Below are 23936 nucleotides of genomic sequence, written 5' to 3'. Positions count from 1 at the left end.
CCTACTAACCACCAGGTGGCAGCATTACTCCATGAATATTCACATGATTAAATCTATTGTTCTGAGGCTGCAACTGTTGTTATGCAGCTAACATCCACCATATTATTCATTCAGACGCCATTCTCTCCTTCCTTCAGAGGAGCCACCATCCTTTCTAAAAACTACTGTTTGTTCTGAAAACTAAACCGCACGAGTTGGTCGAAACAGGTGCTTCTCAGCAGGATGGGAAGGATGAAAGGTTGAATACGGGGAGAATGAAAAGGATGAACAAAGTTAGGATGAGACAAAGGCTAAGCTGCAAGAACATCAGACGAGCTGGTGTGTTTTCCATAAAGGGATGTGTGGCGTAACAAACACTTCTCATCTCCTTTCATAATTCCAGTAGTAAAACACACACACATCTGTCCTGACTAGACAATGAATTAGACCAACGAGGAAGACAAAAGAACAATTTTGACAAAGAGCCATGTAAGTTTTTAAGATGAAGTTTTACATTTAAATACTAATTTAAAGTTGAAAATGCAAAATAGTTTGTTTTTGTCGGCCTGAAAAAAATTCACATACGTCTCAAAATGTTCTGTGAAATTGGGGAAAACAGGTCTGGGGCTTGTTGTCTGGGAAAAAGGGTGTCACAGCGTGTGCCTCACTCACTCTTCCTCATCCCGGCGAAGGGGTCCTTGGCGTCGTACTGCATCCTCATCATCATGTCAGGCATGCTGAGGCCCTGCTGGTAAGGAGCTGAGGGGGGCAGGGAGGCAGCACGCTTCTGGAAGGCCGGGTCGCTCACCTCCGAGAAGGGGTCCTGTATGCTCACACTGCTCCTGGACAAGGCGAGGAGGGAGGAGAGGGAGAGGGGGAGAGAGAGAGAGAGAGAGAGAGAGAGAGAGAGAGAGAGAGAGAGAGAGAGAGGGGAGAAGATGGAAGCAGAGTGAGAGAGGATTGCACACACTGAAAACATCGATATGATGTGTGCTGTGAAGGATCTCTATGCTCTTATTTTTAAATTAGTGCTTGTTCTTTACTTGAGTATAAAATAGATAAATACTCAAGAAAAGAACAAGCACCTCAAACTACTCAAAGTACTTGAGTAATTTCCACCACTGTTATGTTATATGTTGTGTAACTTTGCACACATAATATCACAAATAACGAAAAAAAATAAAACATTGTCTCCTTTCCCAGGCTGCAGATGAGGAACATTTTACCAAATAAAAAGTGAAAGCCTTTAAATATTATATACAGAGCAGCAAATTGTAATAAAAATGTTGTCTTCAATCTCACCTAAATCACTTAAAAATAATGCTAATGGTGTATCTGAACATAATGGTGCATATAAAGATTTTTGTCTTTTTGATAAATCCTGCTTCACTAAACTATAGTTGTTCACAATTTAGGTTTCTTACCATTCATCAACAGACAATCCTTGTTCATAAATAAGGATAAACGTTGTGCTAACTGACACAAACATCACACTGCAATTTGTTTTTACAAAATTGATCATAGAAAATAAACAGAAGCGGTAGAGGCAGCAATGGTATGAATGTTAGTAGTAACAGCAGCAGCAGCATCTCAGTACTGCGGTAGTATTATTAATAGTGCAGTATGTCTGTGGGGTACCTGTTGGGGGCCAGTGGTGTGACCTGTCCCAGGGGGGTGGTGGCAGGTGTGGGGGGTTTCAGATCCCCGACCGCCTCTGCTGTCGAGCTGCTGCCGGAGGACTGGGGCGTCTGTGGGCCTTGGAGGGAGCCGCCCGAATTAGCTGGAAGACACAAGTATCCTTTTTATTATCGTCAAAGTTGGACGATTCACAGAATCCACAGTAAAAACTGTAACACATTCAGACCGCAGGGCTCCCGTGTCTTCAGATAGGATCTTGAAGCCGGTTTGAGTCAGAGCGGCCAAACTGGGCTTTTCGCTGCAGCAAGGTGCTGCATTAGAGAGATAACTTTGGACTTAAGGCCAAAGCACTGACAGTGTTACCCTTCATGAGACCTGAGCTCAAGCAAACAGCCTACAAGACGGCAGTGAAGATGAGAACGGAAGGACTGTTAAAGAGGGGCCAATGAAAAGTAGGGGAAAGGAGACAGGGGGAGAGGAGACAAGGGGAGAGGAGACAAGGGGAGAAGGGCCCAGTTGGACGGTCGCAGTGCCGCTCTTTATTTGGAAGCAGTTTGAAGATGGTTTATCTGGCTTTTTTTGTATGTGAAGAATATATAGTGTACATATTGGGTGGAGTGAAATTATGTGCAAGCTAATACTTCAGCAAGCGATCCCCTAAATATGAGTGAGGAGCTTGAGAAAGCACATGCTTGTAACTTCCTCGTAGAAAAAAAGACATCCCCTCACACAGAGACTCCAACGGAGGTTAAAACTGGGTTAGTGTGCTCTCTTATTATGACACCATATTTCTGTGAATTTCTCAGTTCAGATGACTGGAAAATTCTAAGAGTGCCAAGAAACAAGAGCCCAACACACAAAGAACCCCCAACCAGATAAAACCAAGGGATACAAATTCCCAGAAGCAGGTTTAATAGAAAATGTGGACCGTTCCGGCTAAAAGATGACAAAGACGGAGACTAAAAAGAGAGACTATGAAAGTATCCTAATGAGCATTTAGCGTAAGAAGACTTTCTCTGGAACAGCCTCGGTGGCCTTTCCCTGCACCGCACGTTTCCACAGAAAAAAAGAAAGAAAGAAAGACTTAAGCTTTAAAAATTCATGCTAATTCTGAATTATTCAATAATACCCCCTGCCTCTACATCATAGGAGTAGGAGAGAGAGAGAGAGAGAGAGAGAGAGAGAGAGAGAGAGAGAGAGAGAGAGAGAGAGAAGAGAGAGAGAGAGAGAGAGAGAGAGCGGGGGGAGTTATGCCATGATGATGAGCAGAGGTAGAAGAGAGGGCAAGCAAGGGGCAGCGAGCATTAGGGATTCTTCACTTCCTGGGATATGCCTGCTTCAGACGCACACGCACACGCGCACACACACACACACACACACACACACACACACACACACACACACGGAGAAGTGCAAACAATGGTGGGGTTAGCGAGGGTTAACAGGTTTACCATTCCTCAAGAGCACGCGGGCAGACAGACAGATACATAATACCAAGCAGTGGGGTTACGAAGATGGAGGGGAGGTGGAGGAGAGCGTGAACTCAACTGCCCTCTGCTCCACATTTAGAGGCAGAGACGAATGACAGAGGGAATGAAAGTGATGAGGGGAAAAAAAAAAAAAAAGTGCGTGTGCAAAAGCCATGGGGCTGACGTTTGATGTGTGTTCACGAGAGGCTGTGTGACATAATCCAGAGGGGCGGTGGTGGTGGTGGGGGTGGTGGTGGTGGTGGTGGGGGGAGTCAGTCAGCCGAGCCAGTTTTGTGAATGAAAGGTGACGGCGAGGTCGACTTTGTTTACGTTCTACATTCCAGTCCTCATTAATCACTCCCCACATCCCCCCCCCCACCATCACAACCACACACACACACACACCCTCTGCAACCCGCCACCCCCACCAGCCCGCTGGACGAGCTCCCTCAGTGACATCACTGGGCTGTCAGTCTATATAAGCTGGCAGGGTGTCAGTGGGGCAGTTTGCACTTTGCAGCAGTGAAAGCATAGACACTAGATCAAAACAGAGGCATGGAAAGGAAACGGATGAGATTTTTTTTTGGGGTATTCAGCACTTTTCACAACAGAGAGACCACACCTTTAAAGGGAAATTATGGTTTATTACCACTTCGGTCGTATTGTGACAGCTTTTAGTTCAGTTTGAGCTAATCTGAAGATTTATTACAGACTCGACTGCTCGTGTTTCTTGCCCCGTCGGACTTCTTGTGTTGCTGTCTCAAATATCATGAGGACCACCCTTTTTTCAACATGAGCAGGTGATTTAAAAATTATACAGATCTCACTTCAATCAAGTGTTGCAGCATAAGCACTTTACACTTTAATGTGGCGTATCCAACGGGCCGTCCAAACATCTCAAGTATTGACCTTTCCATATTCCACAATATAAGCGCTATCTCTGATTATGTGCACCGTGGTCCCATCAGCCGATGTGGGCAAAATGAGATTCTGTGAAATTGGTGTGGTTAGGTCCAGGTTGAATAGATGAGAGGGGGCTAAATTGAGAATTATAAAGTGTTATGAGCAAGAGGGAATATGAATTGTTTATATATATGTGTGTGTGTGTGTGTGTGTGTGTGTGTGTGTGTGGCGTATGTGTACCGTACGTATGTGTGTGTATGCAAATGAAGGCAGATGCTCTTTTTCACCCACCAGAAAAAGCAATCTGCAGTGTCTCAGGCAGGTGAGATGCTCTGATGTTCTATTTAAAAGCCAGGGTCACTTTGCTCATCTCCGCTGCAAATTAGAGACATGACCTTACCGCTCTATACCGCTGCAACTCTTTCCCTCTCCTCTCCTGATTCTCGCGTCATAATTGTGTACAAAGACATTCGGTGTGAACAGGCAGTACACACAAACAAAAAAGTACCCTTCGTGTTGTGGTGCTGTGCCAAAGCAATATTACTTAACCTCTGAAGCACTGTAATCAAATAAAGGCGAGTCCCAGGTTTGAGGTGTGAGCGCTGATGGTATCGTAGCTCAACTTCATTAAACTAAGAACCATCTCATCAAAACAGTGCTAACGTCCACAAATGTCTCCTGGGTTTTAAGGTGTGTTCATGTATTCATGTATGCTGTTTTTCATAATGCAGCGCACACTGGCTGGCCATGGAACTGAAAGTGTTGATTCGGTCAAATTACAGAAGACGTTTTCTCTCTACGCTCTTTTTTGTTGAGGTTTGTCATTTTTCAAAATTGTAATTTTGGGTAAGCTGACCCTTTGACTGTCAGAGCCTCTATGAACTGTCTTGGCAGTGTTGGATAGACATGATTCATTTATGTGTTTGGCTCTAATGAATCACTTCACTATTTTAAATGTGCACAGCTTAACATAACTTGCAACAATAACATTCCCTTTCATTCAACAGCTAATTAGCTGCACAATCAAACGGCACTGTTTGTTTAGGCTGAATGAGTTGACTCTAAACTAGCACGGCAGCTAGCGTCGCTACGATGTTTCTGACTCAGCGGCAAAACCCTTTATTGTGGCGACGCTGTGCGCGACCATTGTCATGAATACAGATCACTCGTCCTCTGAAGATTCCTGACACCTGTAGTTTGATCAGCAGCACCTGTTGTTTGGCTGCCGACAGATGGGAGAGTGGAGTGGTGAAACCCCCCCCCCCCCCCCCCAAAAAAAAAAAAAAAAAAAAAAACAGTGAACGAGTCTGTTATCAGGCCTTACCGGGTGAGGGTGGCTGGATCTTGACCTGCTTCCTGCTGTCCCCTCCAGCTACGCTGCTGCCACTGCTGCTGCTGTCTGCCGGCGGCTCTTCTCCCCTCTCCATCTTACACTCATAGGCAAACAGATACTGGATGTACTGCTTCTTGAGCGAGCTGGCGGAGGTGCTGGATGTACCCACGTTCAAGGTGGTGGACAGCTCGCGCCACTTCTTATTCTTGTTTACCTGAGTGGTTGAGGGTCGGGGGGGGGGGGCAGACAAGACATTAATAAGTCTAATGAGGATCACTGATCACAACAGCGAATGTGCACGACTGCGCTCATGCCCTTTCTTTATTTAGTAATGGATCCCCGTAGCATCAGCCACACACTTGTCATCTTGCCTGGAGTATGGTAGACCACAGCCTGCTGAATTTAATCTAATTAATTCCAAGGCCGTGCACTTAATGTTTTTCTACTTACTATACCCACAGAGTTGTAGGTCAATCTTGAGTATTGCGCATACTTTTTAATCTGGTAAAAAAAGTACGACATTATACGGCCACAAGTATGTGAACACCCCTGACCACAGCTGGGGCTGTTTTCATGGTCCTCAGTTCCAATTAGGGGAAAAACCCATTACTACAACATGACAAAAAATATTTCAGACAAAAGTGAGCAGCAGAGTTTGCGGAAGCTAATTTCCTGTTTGAACATGACAATGTCTAAGGCATGAAGCAAAGTCTATAAAGAAATGATTTCACCAGATTTCAGTGTGGATAACTGGCCTGCACAGCACCACGACCTCAAGCCCATCCATCCAACTGAACTGGAACACTGACTGCGAGTCAGGCCTTATTTCCCAACACAAGAGATCGACCTCACTCACCTCACTACTGTGGCTGAATGAGAGCAAACCTGTGAAGGGTTCCAAGTGTGGAAGCTATTCCAGCAGCATAAAAATGCCCACGGCTTTGGAATAAAAAGTGTAACGTTGTCCACATTCTTTTGGTAATGTAGTGTTTGCCGTTTCCTCTAAATCCTGCTACCGTTAGTATGTAAAGCTTTATACGCTGCACATTTTTTATCACACGCGGTTTGACACGTGGAGTCCTCTCAGAACACAAGTGTTGTGATACTTTCATGAATACGGGTTCCCCGAGATTTATTTCATTCTCTTGAGTACATCTCTCAACATTTTACAAGCTCACCATATGTCATGCTGCTTCACTGCACATTGCTGGAGAATATTAAATAGATGCTGCACAAGGGCAGGATGATTCCTGTAAAGGGTCTGCGCAGAATACTTCTTTGACCTGACCTGTCTGTTATCTCAGTATCTGTACTCCCGTCCAACGACAGTAACGTTGAATCTAATCTAACATTTTCCCAACAACATTGAGTGTGTTCCTTAAACGTTACCATGGCGAGGCCTCCTATCTCCCGAACAGCTATGTAGAGCTTCCAGAGGTCCAGCGGCTTCTTGCCCACAGCGGGAAGCTGGGTAACCGGCGAGCCCCTTTCCTCCATGAAGGTCAGGTATCGCTCCACCCAAACCCGCCTCTCCGGCTCCACACCCAGCTCAAACAGCCGCGTGATTCGCTCCCCACTGAGGGAGGAGGAGTTCGGGTTGGCTTTCTGGTGAGAGATGCAGATGGCTTACGGTAAAACAAATGTAAGAAAGTGACCTTTTATACGCTACATTCCTGTTATACACATTTTTATCATATCAATAAAATGTAAATTTTATGATGATTTGATTATTTTGCTTTGCTGTATCCTATTGCTGTGTTCTGCTACAACAGCCCACTCTCCCCATGAGGATCATTAAAGTTTCATCCCATATTTACACATCCTGAAGTAGGCCCTTGGTTGAATGACCAAGCAAAAACAAACACTTCTTTAGAGCACTCTGTTCAGTGTGCAGCCTGTGTTTATTTCAAAGTTCATTCACAGCGCATTCATATCCCTCAAATTCAAATTGGAGGACAAAGTTTAATCTCTCGCAGTCATGTCTGGCTTCAATCCAGGTTCCAATAGACTAAGAACCAGTTTTGATCATGTAATTACACAATAATCCCTCAGTCATACATGAATCAATCAAACTAACAGCTTAAGCGGACATTATTGTCCATAAAGGGAAATTCACATTGTTTCACTGATCGTTACGTCGCTTGGTTTGGTTTCTGTGTCTCTATATATTCATTCATGTGATTCCTGTACTTATTCAGTAAACGCACACAACCATCCATCCAATAGTGTTTGAGCTTCTCGTGCTTACAGGACTGGAGGGGGTCTTGAGGGGCCACGGGGGGCTGCTGATGCTGTCGCTGTCGTCTCCGTGGTACGAGGACAGGCTGGCTGGGCTGGGTGAGAGGGGGGAGGGCACGGGCAGGGCACTGCCTGGCGTGGCTGGCTGTGACACACACTGCTGGGAGCTGCTGCTGCTGCTGTTGTTGTTGCTGTAGCCGTCCTGTAGCTGGTGAGGGGTGCAGAGAAGAAGAGGACTTTCATTTTCTTGAACAACGGTGTGTTCTACTACTGCCAGCACAACAAGGGTGTGGTCATAGCTCAAGTCTGCAACGGTAGATGACCCAAAATGAGTCCATATGTGAGTGTGTGTGTGTGTGTGAGCACGGACATATGGACACGTGTGTGTGTTTGTGTTGATATGCATGAGTTTGGAACCAGAGGTGGAAAGTACATAAAGTACATAAGTGTAATTTTGAGGTACTTCCATTCCACTTGAGTATTTCTTATTTTATATTTTAAAGGGGAATATTGTACTTTTTTACTCCATTACATTTATTGGACAGCTAGAGTCACTAATTACTTCCTTAGAATACAATTTTCATCTGAAATATAGGACCAGGTTATAAAATCTGATTCTTTGTTGCATGAAGTCAATTTATATTATAATATTATAATTATATAGTCAATTAAGTAGTATCCTAAGTAAAAGCACAAAAGCATTAGCATCAAAATATACTTAAAGTAGCAAAAGTTGTTATATGAAAAATACCATTTCAGAATGATGCATATTATTATGTTATAACTATTCATGCATTTATGTGTAAGCATCACTTTAATGATGTGGCTGGTCAATTTATTACTGTGAAATGTAGTGGATTAGAAGTTTAACGTAGCATAAAATGGAATTACTCATGTAAAGTACAAGCACCTTAAAATTATACTTGAGTGCAGTACTTAGTTACTTTTTGTCTAAAATAGCCCTATAGCCAAAGTACAGCAAGTGTGTGTGTGAGCGATTTATCATGTCTTACTGCTATTGTGTCTGCGTGCATAAATGCATGCGTTTGCATGCTAGAGATATAAAATGCATGCAGATCAGTATGATGACTCTGTGTCTATAGATGTGTGTGCGCTTCACTTTGTGTAAATCACTCCATGTTAGCTCACATTAGTGTGTGAGTCTATGTATGTGCGCAGACATTTGTATGTGTGTGTGTGTGTGTGTGTGTGTGTGTAAAAGAGACTGCGAAAGAAGGAACAACAGCTTGACAAGTGCTTCTGGTCTGTGTACAGAATGCTCATGTCAGCAAAACCTTATCTTTCTCCCTCTCCCTATCTCTCTTTCTCACTCTCTCCCTCTCTCTCTTTCTCACTCTCCCTCTCTCCCCCTCTCTCTCTCTCTTGGCAGACAGATCATCTCTTTTGGGAGCACTCGGGGTCTTTCTGGCTGCTCTGACTGCCTTAAATAATTCAAAAGGCCCTACTACCGCAATCAGCAAAAGAAAAGACAGGGATTTGGAGGGAAAAGACGTGTAGTGGATGTGATGGAGACGTGTGAGTGTGTTTGTGCACGCCTGTGTGTGTGTGTGCGTGTGTGTGTGTGTGTGTGTGTATGTGTGTGAGAGGGGCTGTTAAGCAAAAACAAGGGGAGGGGGTAGAAAAGAGCAAAGAGCAGAGTTCTGTTGTTGCTGTGCTGAGCCAAGCCGAGCTGCAATTGTAGGGCAAAATGAGAAGTCAGCATTGTGTATTGGGACGTGTGTGTGTGTGTGTGTTTGTGTGTATGTGTGAGGCACTGAGGAAGTAGTGTTTAGGAGAAGGATGGTGCATTTGTGCGTGTGTGTGTGTGTGTGTGTGTGTGTGGAGTTGCTGGAGAGGCCAGTGCGTGGCTTCTTGACTTTTTGTAAAATAAAATAAATGAAGAAATATGAATGTACATGCACTGTATTTCTGTGTTGTGTTTGAAAGTGTGTGTGTACACGCATGTGTGTGTACTGCAGATGCCCAGCCCTCTCTTTCTCTCTGTCTCTCTCTCTCTCTTTTTTGCAGCTCAGGCTGCCAAAACATCAGCAAGAAGAGAGGGCTGGGGGCAAAAAACAAAGCGAGGAAAACATTAGGAATGGTAAATGTTAAACAAATCATTAAATATGGCGAGAAAACAACAGAGAAATAGCCCACTGTGCTGAGGCAGCTTATGCTGATCAGATTTGGTTTGCTTCATTAGGAGAGCAAGATCAAAAAAAAGAAAAAAAGAAAAAAAGAAAAGAGAGGAAGAGAGGGAATTGCAAAGAAGGATGCAAGAGGATAAAGGTCAAGGAGGTACCTTTGGTTTGTGAGGCTCGTTGGCCGGACCGCTGTCGTCTTTTACGTCCGTTTTCGATTTCCCATCTGGGCTCATCATCCCGTCTCCCGACATTCCCATGGCTCCTTCAGCAAGAACGAGGAAACATTAAAAACATAAAAACATATCGCGAGAGACATGTGTGGGCAGGTAAGCTTTGTCCTTTGGCCATAAATAGTATAAATATATAAGATAATAAAGCTTTCTCCCAGCCGGTATGCTTTCACCGCAATGTAATGAAGATGTATACTTGCCATGTTTTTGTATTAGAGTCAATTCAATATGATTGAACTCCCTAAAATGAACAGTGCCCCTCTTTGTTTGTGCTAAAAGCTGCTTGATAATTGTTTGTTTGATGTCACAGACAAAGTCAGACATGTAAAATGGTTTAAATGTGAAGTTCTTCTTTCTGTGTTCTCAAGAGGCCTCTAAAGTCTGTCCAGCCATTCATCTCCAAGAGAAGATTTTGAAAGAAAAAAACATTTAAAAAAAACAACAACATTAAAAGACTGCTTCTTAAGGAAGATATAGACAGAGAATGAGATAAGACTCCACTAAAGCGCTCTTTCAACCTTGCTGACTGCACATTCTTAGTGCGACCTCACATATTCAAAGAGGCAACAGAATGGGAAGGAGACGTTGGCTGACTTGTTCCTGTTTTCAAAGACATTTGAGTACCTTCACAAAGTTTCTAATTGAAGAAGAGCTGAGGTCCTTAAAGACTGATTTTCATAGTGCCAGCTGCATATTTCTTATTAACAGAAAGAAGGGGTCCTTGAATACGAGGCTCCCCTCTTTATTTTTCCCTTGTGTGCTGCGGCACGGTGGGAAAACTAATGGCTTTTTACCGTGCCCAGGGGCAAACCAGATGAGTTTTGAGGAACCTTGGCGCTCTAATTCGTTTGAAGTTTTCCAAATGTCACGCATTCTGATATTTGCGTTTAAATAAAAGGTGCCTTTCACTTCAGGAGCCACAGAGCTGAGATGCATTTAGCAACAATGCAGCTGGGTGAAGGGCTGAAAGAAAAAGGGATGCACCGCATTAATCTTTGCTCACTGGAGGGCCAGCGCCACGGAAAAAGTAAGAGCTCCGAAAGTAACTCTTGAATTCTTAGCCTTTTTAGTATCTTTTGACCCTTTTAGTCCTCGCTCTCTCCATCTGTCTCTGAATGAATGAGACCTGAGTTGGTTCTGCTGTACATTCAACATAAAACACTCCTGAGAGGCTCAGTGTACAGATGGACATTAACCGTGAGGACTCTCAGTGACCATGGGGTGGTTTGAGTCCTGATATATGTTTGGTCAGAAGCTGAATGGAAGTATTCAAACCCTGAGACGACAAAGACATTTACTCTGCTGGTTGGCGTTCAGCAAGTGTACCTGAAGGCGGCATATTGTAGGCTGGACCTTGTGCGTTGCCCATGGCTGAGCTGTTGTTTCCCGTTGGCTGGCTGTTGGGGACAGTGGTAGCCATGGGGCTCGCCTGGCTGATGCCAGGGCCTTGATAGCTGCCCTGCCTACCACAGAAAGAGGAGAGTGACGTTAGTAGACGTGCTAGAGACGACTCCAGTTTACATTCGCAATGTAATGACAGGCTGTGGAGAGATAAGTGGGTCACAGTGAAAGCTGCCGAACAACAGAAGTCACAAAATTGTACAAAGATGATATTTGGCAGTCTGTCACTGCCATACTGCTTTATTGTTGTAGTAAAAACTGAGCAGCATGTATATCTGAAAGTCACAATGAAAGCACCGAACACAACATATCCCTGATTAAACAAACCGCTCCTCCGAAAGGTTGAAGATGAGCATGCAGCGTCAAAAGAGAAAAACTCCCATCCTCTCTTTGCTCTTCTCCTCTACAAATCCCCCCTCCCCTACCTTTCCCCCTCTCTTCCTCTCTCTCCCACAAGTCATAATTTAACTAATTAAGGTGTGCTTTTGGAGAGGATCATGTTATTTGTTGCCATGGTGACAGCAGAAGTCAATCTCCCTCCCTGAGCCTCCCTTCCCTCTCTCTCTCTCTCTCAGGCGGCTCATCACATGGTGTTGCAAGTGACATCAGAGGGGCTTATCTGCAACCTGCTGAATGCTGGCCATCCGTGTGTGTGTGTGTGTGTGTGTGTGTGTGTGTGTGTGTGTGTGTGTGTGTGTGTGTGATTGAAGGCAACATCTATCATTGCATGCCAGGCAGGCCAAAGCCAGTGACATGGGGGCTGAAAGGGAACACCGTGTTTGGAACAATTTGGTCTATCTCCTGCTGTCTCAAGATTATCTCCTGGACAACCGTATAAAAGAACACTGGGAGAAAAGGGGGAGAGAGAAAAAAACCCCCATGTGAGATGAAGAGGAGACAGAGGCCTAAACGACTGAACACATAAGAGAGGAAAGGAAGGCAGACTGAGAATGCGGGATGAAACAAAAAGAAAGGAAGACAGTAAAAGGAGAGGTGGGAAGGGCAGACAACTAAGGAAGTGAATGGTAGCAAGGGTGGATTTAAAGGGAGAAAGGATGAAAGGAAAGCAGGAAGGAAGGAAGACATCAGAGAGACAATGTTGGGCAACGACAGACCACAAGGAGGTGTATTTGGCCCAAAATGCAACAACGTTTTATGTGGACGAAAAAGAAACATTCTATCCGGATTTATGTCAGTCAATTCCCTCCTAACTGGCATCTTTCTCTCTTTCATACACTCACATAGTGTAATACCTCATGTTGGAACCGATACACATAGCCTAAGAGGAGGGATTGGCTTGGTAAACCTCCCCATAATCTCATCTCACAGATGTAATTAGTCATAGAGCACGGCTGATGATACATATGTAATCCCTCTATGGGGGCCGAGGTGCACAGGGGAGCTCCATGGCAAAGAAACAAGCTCACACCAAATCCACGCTTATCTGGCCCCATTTCCATATAATGGGGGGAAATATAGACTCCTTCGTTTGCTGCCTACGTGTTACCTAAAAAGCTTTGTGCGAGTCAAGACACAGAAATAAATGTACCTTTTGAGCGTTGCAACTTTCCCCGCGAGTGAAAATGTGTGCCGCACGCAAACTCCCACAAAAGAGAGCGCCGATAAGCCAGAAAGGCAAAACAAAAAAAAAAGTTTGGAAATGCCAGAGAACCTCATTTATCCATACAGTAAAAACGCCCCTCACCCAGCTTAAGCAATATAAGCAGAAGCTCTCATGTGAATGGTGAAATACCCAAAACAACAACAACAACAACAGTGGTTGGAGATTTTCAACTGTGGCACTCTCCCATTATGACTAATTCATGTCATAAAAAAGCCCATTAGAAAGCACTTGATGGAGGCATTGCACAGCGTTTAATCACACTTAATATATGCATGTGCCGCTATCGTAAGGGGGGAGGAAAAAAAAACGGCACAGTGCATTCATCTTGCTCTCAGGCACCTTGGTGAAAATAAAAAAATAACCCATCCTGTTGCCGCAGAGAGCGAGAAAGAGTGAGTGAAGGACGAGAGAGAGAGGAGGGATAGATGTAGAGGGAGAGGGAGGGGAAAAAAAAGAAGGGAGGTGGAGGGAAAGAGAGAAGCAGGGAGGGAAATTAAGGCGAGAGGAAGCCTGAGTGGTGTGTGTATGTGTCCCTGGTGGACCGATGGGGGGCGTATCTTCAGCTCAGGGCCCCAGAGCTGGAGGTAATCGCTGTTCCATGAGACTGAGCCAAGGGAACACACACACACACGCGCACACACACACACACACACACACACACACACACACACACACACACACACACGCAGTAAGAAACATGGAAACATCTATACTAACACCACCAGGCCAGAGCACTCTCAGTTTGTTGTTTAGGAGTGGCCTGAGGAGGGAGACAGATAGAAACAGCACAGGGAAACACTCCCTCAGAGTTTTCTGCTTTTTACATTTTTTATTTTTTTTTTAGAAAAGTTTGCGTGAGAGTTTTGACACCACGATACAGGGAAGATGTAAGAAAATTCAGCTTTGGGACTCCGGTTTGTTCGGCCTGTCCAGACATCGTTGGGGCAGAAAGGCTATCACCTCTCACAGTAGAAATGCTTTAATAGAAGCAGACGTTGTCAAAGTGACAACTAACATTGTTTTTCTATTCATTCTATCTAAATACTCTACCCTGGCTGTCCTTCACTCACCCCCTTGTTTTTTTTCCCCTAATTCTAAAGACACACACACACACACACACACACACACACACACACACACACACACACACACACACACACACACGCACACAGAGCCATCCCTCTCTTTTTGCTATTCAGTCCACATGTGTGAAGGGCATCGGAGAAGGCCACTTTCGCACCGTGGGCAGAGTGTGTGTGTGTGTGTGTGTGTGTGTGTGAGAGACAGTGTGTGTTTGAGCGTGTCCTTGTGTTCATGCGCGGGGTGGGCGCTGTTGCCAAGGGGATGCCATGGTTACGAGGTGCCAGCCAACCAGCTGACGGTGTGTCTCTCTAGAAGTGGCAGCGCCTTTGTCCTTCATTCGCGGTGACAGGCCGCGCCGATGCCTCCCAGCGCTGCTAACTGGACGAGACAGCAGAAGCGCTGGGACTGCAGGAGTGTGTGTGTGATGGTTGAGCGTCCCTCCCTATCGATCCCCTGGCTTTGTGTGTGTGTGTGTGTGTGTGTATGTGTGTGTGTAAGAGTGTGAAGAAGAAAGTGAGAGAAAAAAAGAGCCAGAGAGAGGCTGCTGGATGGAAGGATGGAGTGGATCGGCTGGAGGCCATGAATTATATATGGACCCAATCTGTTCTCAGGGCAGCTTGGGCTCATAGCTCCTCCAAACTCCTGACTCAACTCACCACACACACACACAAAATTGTACACAGAAGGAGGGGGGGAAGAATAACCCCCCCCCGCACAAAAAAATAAAAGGACAGCTTTTAACATATTAAATCCAGAGAAAAGCTACTCTTCCCTTCTCCCTCCCCTCCTTCCCAAACATCAAACAGCTCAGGATGGATGGAGGAGAAGCCATTTATTTTGCCCATCTAATGAAAGCAGAGCGCTGCGCAACACTGCCAAGACTGCGAGCGACAAAGCACCACAGGCAGCATCACTCGTTCTTGACATTCAAGCGCTGCTCTTATTTATTTAGCAAATTTACTTACTAAGGAGGTCAGAAATGAATTATTTGGCGAGGATTTGCCTGGGAGCACTCTCCTCTCCTCTCTTCTTCCCTCTTCCAACATTTTTTCTCCCTTCAATTTCCCTTTGATTTACGGCTCTTTTTTTTTTTTTTCGAGCTTTGCTCTTCTTCTACTAAGTGCTTATTTTTTCGACAGAGCCCGTTCCTACAGCTCCAGGAACTTTTTGTGGAGTGTCGCCGGCAGCGCTGGAAAGTCATTTGAAAAGCCAATTCTGTCCTCAGAAGCTGCTGCCAAGTAAAGCTTATACCTTTTAATACTTTCAGTTCTCTTCTCTTCTCCAAAAATTATTCCCGTACATCAATCCACAGCCTCTCTCAAAAAAAAAAAAAATGTTGTACGGCACCTTTCTTCCAAACAAACGCGTCCCTCCTCCACACTGTCCGTGCTATTCGAACATGACATGTGGGACTTTTTACGCTCATCATACTGACAACTGGCAGCCTAGTACGCCCAAAGAGTCAACTTTTCATAAAACTGATGTCATTTCCCTCAAAAGTAATATCAAGTAAGACCACCACCTATTTCTGAATTAACCTAGATTCCAAAAATTCAGCAAGACTTCCTGACTTTGTCGTCAAAATAAAAGAGGTATTTCACCGCTCGCGTTAACTTTTAGTAGAGCAACAGGATGCCCGAAACTCTCTAGGCCAGCACTGCTTCTCCTAAACCACCGATCCAACTGATTAACCAATAATCCAGTCGGCCGGTGGAGGGAAAAACCCTTTCGCCACACTTTATGAAGATTTAATCACGACTCACGCCTGCAGTCATGGGATACCAGAAGTGGCCCTCTTCTGCTCATTTGGCATTCTTTTCACTCAGCGTAATGAAGCTGGAGTGTGTCTACTAGCGGGTGAGGGTGTGTGTGTGTGTCAGGGTTGGATGGAGATTGGGGATGAGAGGTGGCGATGGAGAGGGATTATTGGTGGAGACTTAATAAAGGGACGTGTTCAAGAAAATGAAGAAAAGAAGAGACCAGCCAATGACACCAGTGCTAACTAGCCCCTGATTTGGAAGGTCGGGAGCAAGCGGCTGTGGCAGTTCACTCAGGGTTGGTGCATCAAAGAGCGAAACTAGACATGTGCTACGACTAACAACTTGTTTCTCAGACGGAGAGGAACTAGGTCTGAATGTTTCAGAATGTTGCACTGAGATCTGGAGAGCAAACGGGGAACTGGAGCCTTTAACTGCAGGTTTTTTCGGAGGCCAATTTTCTCCTGATCTCCCTCAGATGTTCTAAAGTGGGATCTGAGGAAGAAAAACATAACAAGGCTGTGCTGGAGACAGCGGAGAACAAAAAGCAAATTGGGAGGAAGAAAGACTGAGGGAGATAAAACAGTCTGGGTAGGATAACAGAGCTGCATGGAGACAGAGAGGGCGATACAGTTGGGAGAGTTGGTAAAAAGAGTGAAACAGGTGGGAGGAGAGAGAACAGATGCAGACGGGGGGATGAAAGAGGTAGAATGAGCGACAGCAGACAGGAACAACTCTGAGGGCAGCACAGAAACTGGAGTATTCTCCAAAAATGTCCATCCTAACAACCAGTTAGGTTCTTTTTTTTGTTTAAAATCAGTCAAAGCAACTGTCTGCCAGAAGACTAATTCCTAGTTGTAGGAAAAAGACGAATAGCAAAATGACAAATGATTCAGATTTGTGAACACTGATATGCTTTGAAAACAAAGAGTCTCACCTAGTTGGCAGCTAGTTTATGCAAGTCTTTTGTCGTTATAATAATTCAGCGTCTGAATGTTTTTTCCTTAACTGCAACGGAAGCAATGTTTGTTTTGAACAAACACAACAAACACATTTGGACGTTAGCGTGAGCATGTGCGGCAACAGCCAATGTAGCCGAGCAGAGAAGGAAAAGACAGATTTCCAAAGGAAAATCAAAAGAAAAAGCCGCGATTCTGCTGGACTTTTTGCTTCAAATATGACCTTTGCGACGCAGTAAAACACACAGAAAAAAAAAAACCCCACCCATTAATGACAGCGACGTGCCAAAGATGAAGATAATACACCGAACAAAGACAAGAAACCCAGGGATGTTTTCACGGTCGACAGCGAATCAAAATGGATCAGTGAGAGGAGAAAATACATGAAGACACAAAACACTCTTTTGAGACAGATATGTAAACAAACGGCACAGGAGAGAGAGAGAGAGAGAGAGAGAGCGAGAGAGAGAGAGAGAGAGCCCTCTCCTCCAGCAGCGACGCCTCTCTGGTGTCTCGGTGAATGTGAGGAGAGACTGACAGTCAGTCTGATTGGTCCCAGCAGTGGGGATCATGTCATGCCACTTCTTATTGACAGCCCAGCCATCCCTTAATGGCTGGGCCAGCATTTGCATTGCTGTGTGTGTGTGTGTGTGTGTGTGTGTGTGTGTGTGTGTGTGTGTGTGTGTGCACTGGGCCCCCCCTGATGCACGTAATTAATCACACATACTGTCAGCCACGCCGCAAAATGCCAACGCAGTGCACACGACAATCTGAAGCTCAGTGAGTGTGTGTATGTGTGTGTGTGTGTGTGTGTGTGTGTCCATGCATTATACTGTCTGTGCTCACTTGTTGTTGCCATTAGAGTGACTAAGACGTGCTGATGATGATAGTGATGACTACAGTGATGATGCTGAAGGTGATGATGGCAATTACAATGATAACAACGATGACTCCACTTGTTTTGCTCCGAGAGGGAGCAGCGTGAGAAATATCACCACGATCCCTTTCAGGTCTGTTCAGCCTGAAAAAAGTCCCCTTCAGTTTAGTCACACGACACACGAACACATATAGACGGGTTATAAGGCGTGCACAGACACGTGTTGTGAGGGTGGTGGACCTACCTATAGTGCTGTGAATGTGAGGGTGGTGGGATGGGTGGATGGTGAGGTCTGAGTGGAGGGGAAGGTGGTGGACGGGCAGAGGCGGGTTGGGGTGAGGGCCAGTGGGCGGAGGTGGGTCGGGGTGGCTGCATCTGGGCTGGGGACCTCGCGTGTGGAGGCCGCCTGTAGATCGGCGTCAACGGACCCCCCCGACAAAAAGAGACACTTCACTTGAAATATCACCACCAGCTCACAGTCTGCCTCATGCATCGTCAGAAAACGGGAACGAACATTGACAAATGTTTAATGCCTGGAGAACGCTAACGTTAGGTGAAACCTGCACCGATTGGAGGAAGCGCATAAATCCGCCCCTTCCTCTCAGAAGACGGCCGTGTTTCCACAAGTTCCCCCGGCAGGGTTCAGGAAAAGTTTACTGCCCACACAATCCCCCAACAGCCCTGGTCTCCGACGCTACCGACACTCATATATTCACAGCTCCAACCCTGACGGAAAAATAATATCCCTTAACTCATATAGCCTACCATTATAGCATCAAAGTGCTTTGTATTTGTGATAAGGTGCTTGGTGTCTGTCACCTCTGTCTCTGGTGTTTTCACAGTTAAACCTATGGTTTGCTTTTTCCTCTTTTATGTTTTGACAGTGCAGTATTCAACCCATACAGTCTGCTCACAGACCAATATCTCTCTTTCTGCAACAAATGGCACTTGGTGTATAGTGCCAGCTATCAAAATGTCAGGCACTTTATGAGATGTGTGAAAATAGGGATAGCTCCGCAAATGGCTCATAGAAGCGTGGAGCCCCTGAGAACGACTCTTGCCTTCACATCTGAAAAGACTGTTGAAAAGAAGAAAAAAAAAAAGAAAAAAAAAAGGCAAACTCTGTGGCGCAGAAACTCTCTGTGGTGCTTTTCAGCACACCTCCCCACAGATGACCCTGATGTGAGATAGAGGAGCTTGCTAGCATTGCACTATTTCCAGGTGAAATAAAAAAAAAGGCTTAGTCCCACAAAGGAGTATGGGCCATTTCTGTTTGAATGGCGCCGTAATATAATATTTACACAATAATCTCCTTTTTCAAGATCACTTTAGGACAATTGTGGCACAGGAGCAGCGGCAATGAATTATACGCAAATATACACACACATTTGTATATATGTGTATGTATTTACAAACTTAGGTGAGAAAAGCAGAACAAAAAACCCCCCCCAAAAAAACATGATTTACTGAAGGCATTAGAGCTGAGTCCATGCTGTGCTCTCACCTGTTGTGTGTTGAGTTGGCAGATCCCGGCATGGCAGCTGCTGCTGCCTCCTGGGCCTTGCGGTTACAATTACCCAAAGAAGGAGGGCCCATCCCGGGCCCAGCTGGCTGGGGCATGCTGGGGGAGCTGGGAGCCATGGGCGGGTACGCCCTGTTCTGGCTGCCCGGGCCGTGGCTGCGCCCTACAGGTATGGGCTGGCCGGGCCCCTGGCCGTGCATGGGGCTGCTTGCGTTCATCCCCAGACTGTTGGTCATGCCGGGGCCGGGGCCGCTGTAGCTGGTGCTGGCAGGCCCACCGTAGTTGGAGGGCCGAGGATAGTTGCCTGGAAGAAGAGAACATGCGAATGAGCCTAAAATCATTGAAAATGTAGGTATTACACAGACTACGCCATTTCAAACGTTAAAACATGACTGGTTGTCTCTTGAGACTTTCAACTTCTCACTTGAATTTGATAGATTGCTTACGAGAATGACACAAAATGGCTGCTGTGAAATACTGTAGTCACAGAAGGGTGCTATGAATCACTTCATTTGAGGGAATCAGAGTTTATCAAGCGCTTGTCAGCTGTTACTGTTATACCTGCAACAGTGACACATACAACAATTCCATCCATCAAGAAAATAATGTTGTGACAGACGAGGAATGTAAAGAGCAAAACTAAATTCTGATTCATAAGCTCTTTAACCTCCCGAGGAGGCCGTAAAAAACGATATGGTGCGGGGTGTGCCGACATTTTTCACAGCTGCAGGTTGCTGGATGGCCATGGGAACAATTGTCAATCTTAAGGCTGACTTTGTGAAACACTTGAAAGGAGCTCTAATCTGCAGTAAATGCTTTCTTGCTGCCCTGGAGTGCCACATGGCCGCGATGCCAGAAGCTTTCCTAAGGCACACTTAAACCCCTCCATTTTGGCTCTAAGAGCAAAAAGCTTGACTCCAACGCCAGCTGCAGCAAGAGCTGAGCGAGAATCACCACGCTGTCACAGACAACATGTTCACACATATATGCCCACTAAAACACACCTACTGTACATGTAAAGGCAGCGCAGCCCCACACACAGAGCACATCACATTGTATTCCCTCTGCAGGGCGCTGGGCCTTTTGACTGTGAGATTCCCTCCCTGGGACAAATCCCCCCCGCAAGATAGAAAGGAAAACGTGGCATCCTCTATTGTGGAGGGGGCTATTTATTTTGATTTGATTAAGGGTGCTTTAGTTGGGCCTCGCTGCTTAATCCTCTGTGAATATGTCTGGAAAAGGGGATCAAGTCCCTTTAAAACCTGAAGGCTTTTCTGCACGCTCAGACGAGGGAAAGTTGAATGACAATATTCCACAAGAGGGGGGGGGGGGGCGTCTACGAAAATGGAAATGGCTTCTCAGTGTCCTCGAGCTGCTTCAGTGAAGACACTTTCCACATGACATAAGCCTGCGAGTCCAACAGTGGGAGGGAGCGAGAGGAAGCAGCAGAGGGTGGGGGGGTGGGGGGGTGGGGGGGGGGGCAGACAGACAGAAGTTAGCGGGAAAGATCTCATGCCCCCCCTCCCTCAAGCCCCGAGATAGGATTTATATTGAATCAAAATAAAAGTCTTTCCCATAAAAGTCAGCAGCTTCGGTTGAATTTGTCCAGAAATTGTGATGAAATCTACTGTGGGAGATGGGAAAAGAAGAAGAGGATTATTTCTGGGCAGGCTTTGGTGAGTCGGTGAGCTGAGTGCGGCTGACACCTGTCAAGGGTTTTGGGGCTATAATAGGGAAGCGTTCAGGAAGAAAGGATGTCTGCTAACGAACACAGGAGGATACGTATGGTGCACAGTACATGTGTGTATGTGTGTGTGTGTGTGTGTGTGTGTGTGTGTCCATCTGTGTGAACGCATATATAATACTTCGGAGACCTTGCAACCAGTGAAAGACACATTTCCATGTTTCTTCCTCTCACAAGCGACCGCCTACAACGCAGTGGAAAAGAATGCTGGGAACAGTGTCCTGCAGCTTCCTTCCTCTCAGTCAGCGACCTCTCTCAGCCCTTTTTGGACAGCTGTTGAGCTCCATGTCATGGCCGGCTGCCATACATTCTCAATAGCCTGGGCGGACACTGTGGTTTTTGGCCCTTGTGACAGACTGAGGCTTCAGCACACCTCCCGGGGAGCGGTTTAGTACAAGAAGTCCCATTTGGACAATCTGCATTTTTTTCCCCCCCCAATTCGGCGGACGAGCTAAAAGCCCCAAAGATGGGAGTTACTGGAAGTTTCCATGAGAATGTATTTGACTTTACTGGGAGGGGTTGTGTGAGATGCCAAGTCAAATCTAACCGAAGAGGTTTTGTGTGCTACATCGAGAGAACTCATCAGCCGTGATGTACTACCATTCCAAATGTTCTAGTTGTGGGCTACGTTTGCCTCGGCTGACAAAGGGAAGACAGAGTGGCTGTGGGACTGGGTTAATGCTAAGCTTTCCTACGAGAGTCCTGCGCCGACCTGACAAAAATGATTCACTTCCTGAAGGATTGGTGCCGCGCCAAAGTGCTTCTTCAAGGACAGTCAGTGTACTAACCCACTTTTTAAAATGAGTGAGAGCTCAACCCTGAAATTCTAAGTGTTTTCATAAGAGTCATTTACGCTTTCTAAAGGCTTTTGGAGGTGCCATTCAGATTTCAGCAGATGAGAAAGGATCATTGCGGAGGCAAATGACAAAAAACAGAAAGCACAGAATATATTTATCACAACAAGTAGAATGTAACATAAATTGACAAAATCGCTGGTATTATTGTAAACTAAATTGACCCCCTATGGTGTTAAATTCATAGAACTGAAAATATGAATTAGCTGCATTAGTCTTAAAAACACGTCCAAACCTATGGACAAATAATCTCGGCTGTAAAAGACAACATGGAAGTCATGGGAGTTTAGAAACAGATAGAAGACATCAAGTTTCTGCAGGGCAAGAGTCAGAGTAGTTAAGATTAGTTTTTTAATGTCCCTCCTTACTTTGACCTTCTGATAGGAAGTGAATACAAGAGTGTGTCTTTTCTTAGCCATAACCCTGGCTTCATATGAATTATTATGAGTTGTGAGCAGTTGGTGGCTTCTTTAAGAGAAAAACAAACATAATCTAAGTGCTCAGAAATCCCACTTCCTGTTGCTCAAACAGGCCAGGAGAAAGACATTTGCAGTGTTAGCTTATAAGATGCACATCCACTTCACCTACTTTTCATGCTACTCATACTACTCTGGAAACCAATCAAGGCGGGACAAGAGGACAAGGAGGACAAGGAGGACGTCATTCCTTTTTTGTCCCTTCTCGCGTCCTTGTGGCTCAGTCTCGGTTTCCTGCCCGCTTCTCGAGCACTTGGTGCCTTCGGGGAGTCTTGCTGGTATTTATAGCATGGTGGAGGGGAGGAGAAAGAGAGCTCATGGTGCTTCGTTCACAATTACATGGAAATTCCCGGCACAGTCACGCCTTCGGTGGACGCTATATCCTGCGCCGGGTTTAATCCCTGCAGTCCCGCGGGAGAGCTGAAGTGTGACCAAGCAGATTACCGTCTACTGCTTCCTCAGCAGACTGGACCGTCCGATGCTAACAGCCGAGGCAGTCATTCTCCCGGCTACAGTGGAGTAAAGGTATGATGGTGCGCCAGCGAGCCCTCCGGATCTGTGAACTCCATCAATAAGGAGTGAAACGCAGATTACATGGCTGCATGCTTGAGCTGCCAAGGACAGCAGCAGGTCAGGCTGTCCGTGTCCACATGTGGATGAACACAAATAAAAGAAATGAAAAACAGCATTTTTTCCCTTTTACTTTTTTTTTTTCTTTTTTTTTTTTTGCGGATGTGGTAGTGGTTGGAGGAAGACGGATTTGGATGGGGAAATAAATGCAGTGTGTTGACAAGAAAAAGACACCCTGGTACTCATTTCGTTCCATCTTACTCAGAGTTACATTTTCTAACCCGTCAGTATGGTTGCTATGGTACACCGTCTCCTCTATTTTCCCCTTGTGATGCAAATTAAAGTGTCATTCAGTATTATTCAGTAACAATAACATTATTTTACTGAAAACCTAATTCTAACTGTTTCTCTTGCAGTACACATGTGTGACTTGCTGGGATGGGTAGATTTGTTGCCCGAGGCTTCCACGTCCTCTCCCAGCCGCCTCAGCACCTTCCCCGGCAGGGCGTCTGAGCCTAAGCAGGGACTGGGTGCGCCTTGGGGCCCGCCGAGCTCCACACACTGTCAATTTCCTCCGAAAAACTCCACTCCCTCCCCCGGGCGCTGACTTTTTTTGGCTGAATTACACCACCGCTCCAGGAAGGCACTAAGGCTTAAAAGTGCTGTCTGAGGCATGGTCATTACCAGCGAGTGCTTAACCCCTCAAGGGGGGGGGGCTATGCAATGGGAGGGAGAGAGAGCAGAGCTGAGACGGACTCCACATTTCTCTCCCGTAATGGCCTGATATCCTCCTCCCCCGTCTGTCTGTGTGTCCACTGTTGTCAACATGCTGGCTCTGTACCAATGTCCAAGTGCACGTCTTGAAAACAGCTGTTGGAGTTATTTGAGTCCTGAGAAGCCCGATGTCAACGCACAGTACGAGATCAGTTTAACTTTGGATAAAGAGGCCTTTCAAACGACAGCCATGCACATAAAGAGGCATAAATATTTTTGGGGGAAATATTGGGCAGTCACTTTAAGAGCTCCCCATTAGAAAACAGCAAAGGGGAGGGAAAGCTTTGGCAGGGTTCCACCGCGCATTAATCTGGAAGAAAACCTTTGGTTACGGTCTAGGAAGCAGCCTCGTGGAATCAAA

At 45.7% G+C, this 23936-nt stretch overlaps 1 protein-coding gene across 4 annotated transcripts in view; it reads right to left on the bottom strand.

Annotated features, from left to right (window-relative positions):
• arid1b (AT-rich interactive domain 1B) overlaps positions 1-23936 on the bottom strand; it is a 50036-nt gene that overhangs the window by 5781 nt on the left and 20319 nt on the right. For 2 of the 4 annotated variants that reach the window (XM_068721477.1, XM_068721475.1), the window contains exons 4-11: positions 19140-19461; positions 11261-11397; positions 9863-9966; positions 7571-7768; positions 6712-6927; positions 5314-5536; positions 1618-1759; positions 652-821 (exon numbers count right to left, since the gene is read on the bottom strand). In XM_068721477.1, the coding sequence (XP_068577578.1) occupies positions 652-821; positions 1618-1759; positions 5314-5536; positions 6712-6927; positions 7571-7768; positions 9863-9966; positions 11261-11397; positions 19140-19461 (1512 nt within the window). Of the gene's footprint in view, positions 1-651; positions 822-1617; positions 1760-5313; positions 5537-6711; positions 6928-7570; positions 7769-9862; positions 9967-11260; positions 11398-17879; positions 18190-19139; positions 19462-23936 lie in introns of those variants that run through there. The other 2 variants (XM_068721476.1, XM_068721478.1) reach the window with 2 other exon arrangements.

This window comes from Cebidichthys violaceus, unplaced genomic scaffold (assembly GCF_023349555.1).
Source record: "Cebidichthys violaceus isolate CVI_PGR_0920_01 unplaced genomic scaffold, fCebVio1.0.p SCAF_28, whole genome shotgun sequence".
Classification (NCBI taxonomy): Eukaryota; Metazoa; Chordata; class Actinopteri; order Perciformes; family Stichaeidae; genus Cebidichthys; species Cebidichthys violaceus.
The sequence above is the reverse complement of the archived record's forward strand: the minus strand, read 5'-3'. Positions and strand labels throughout refer to the sequence as shown.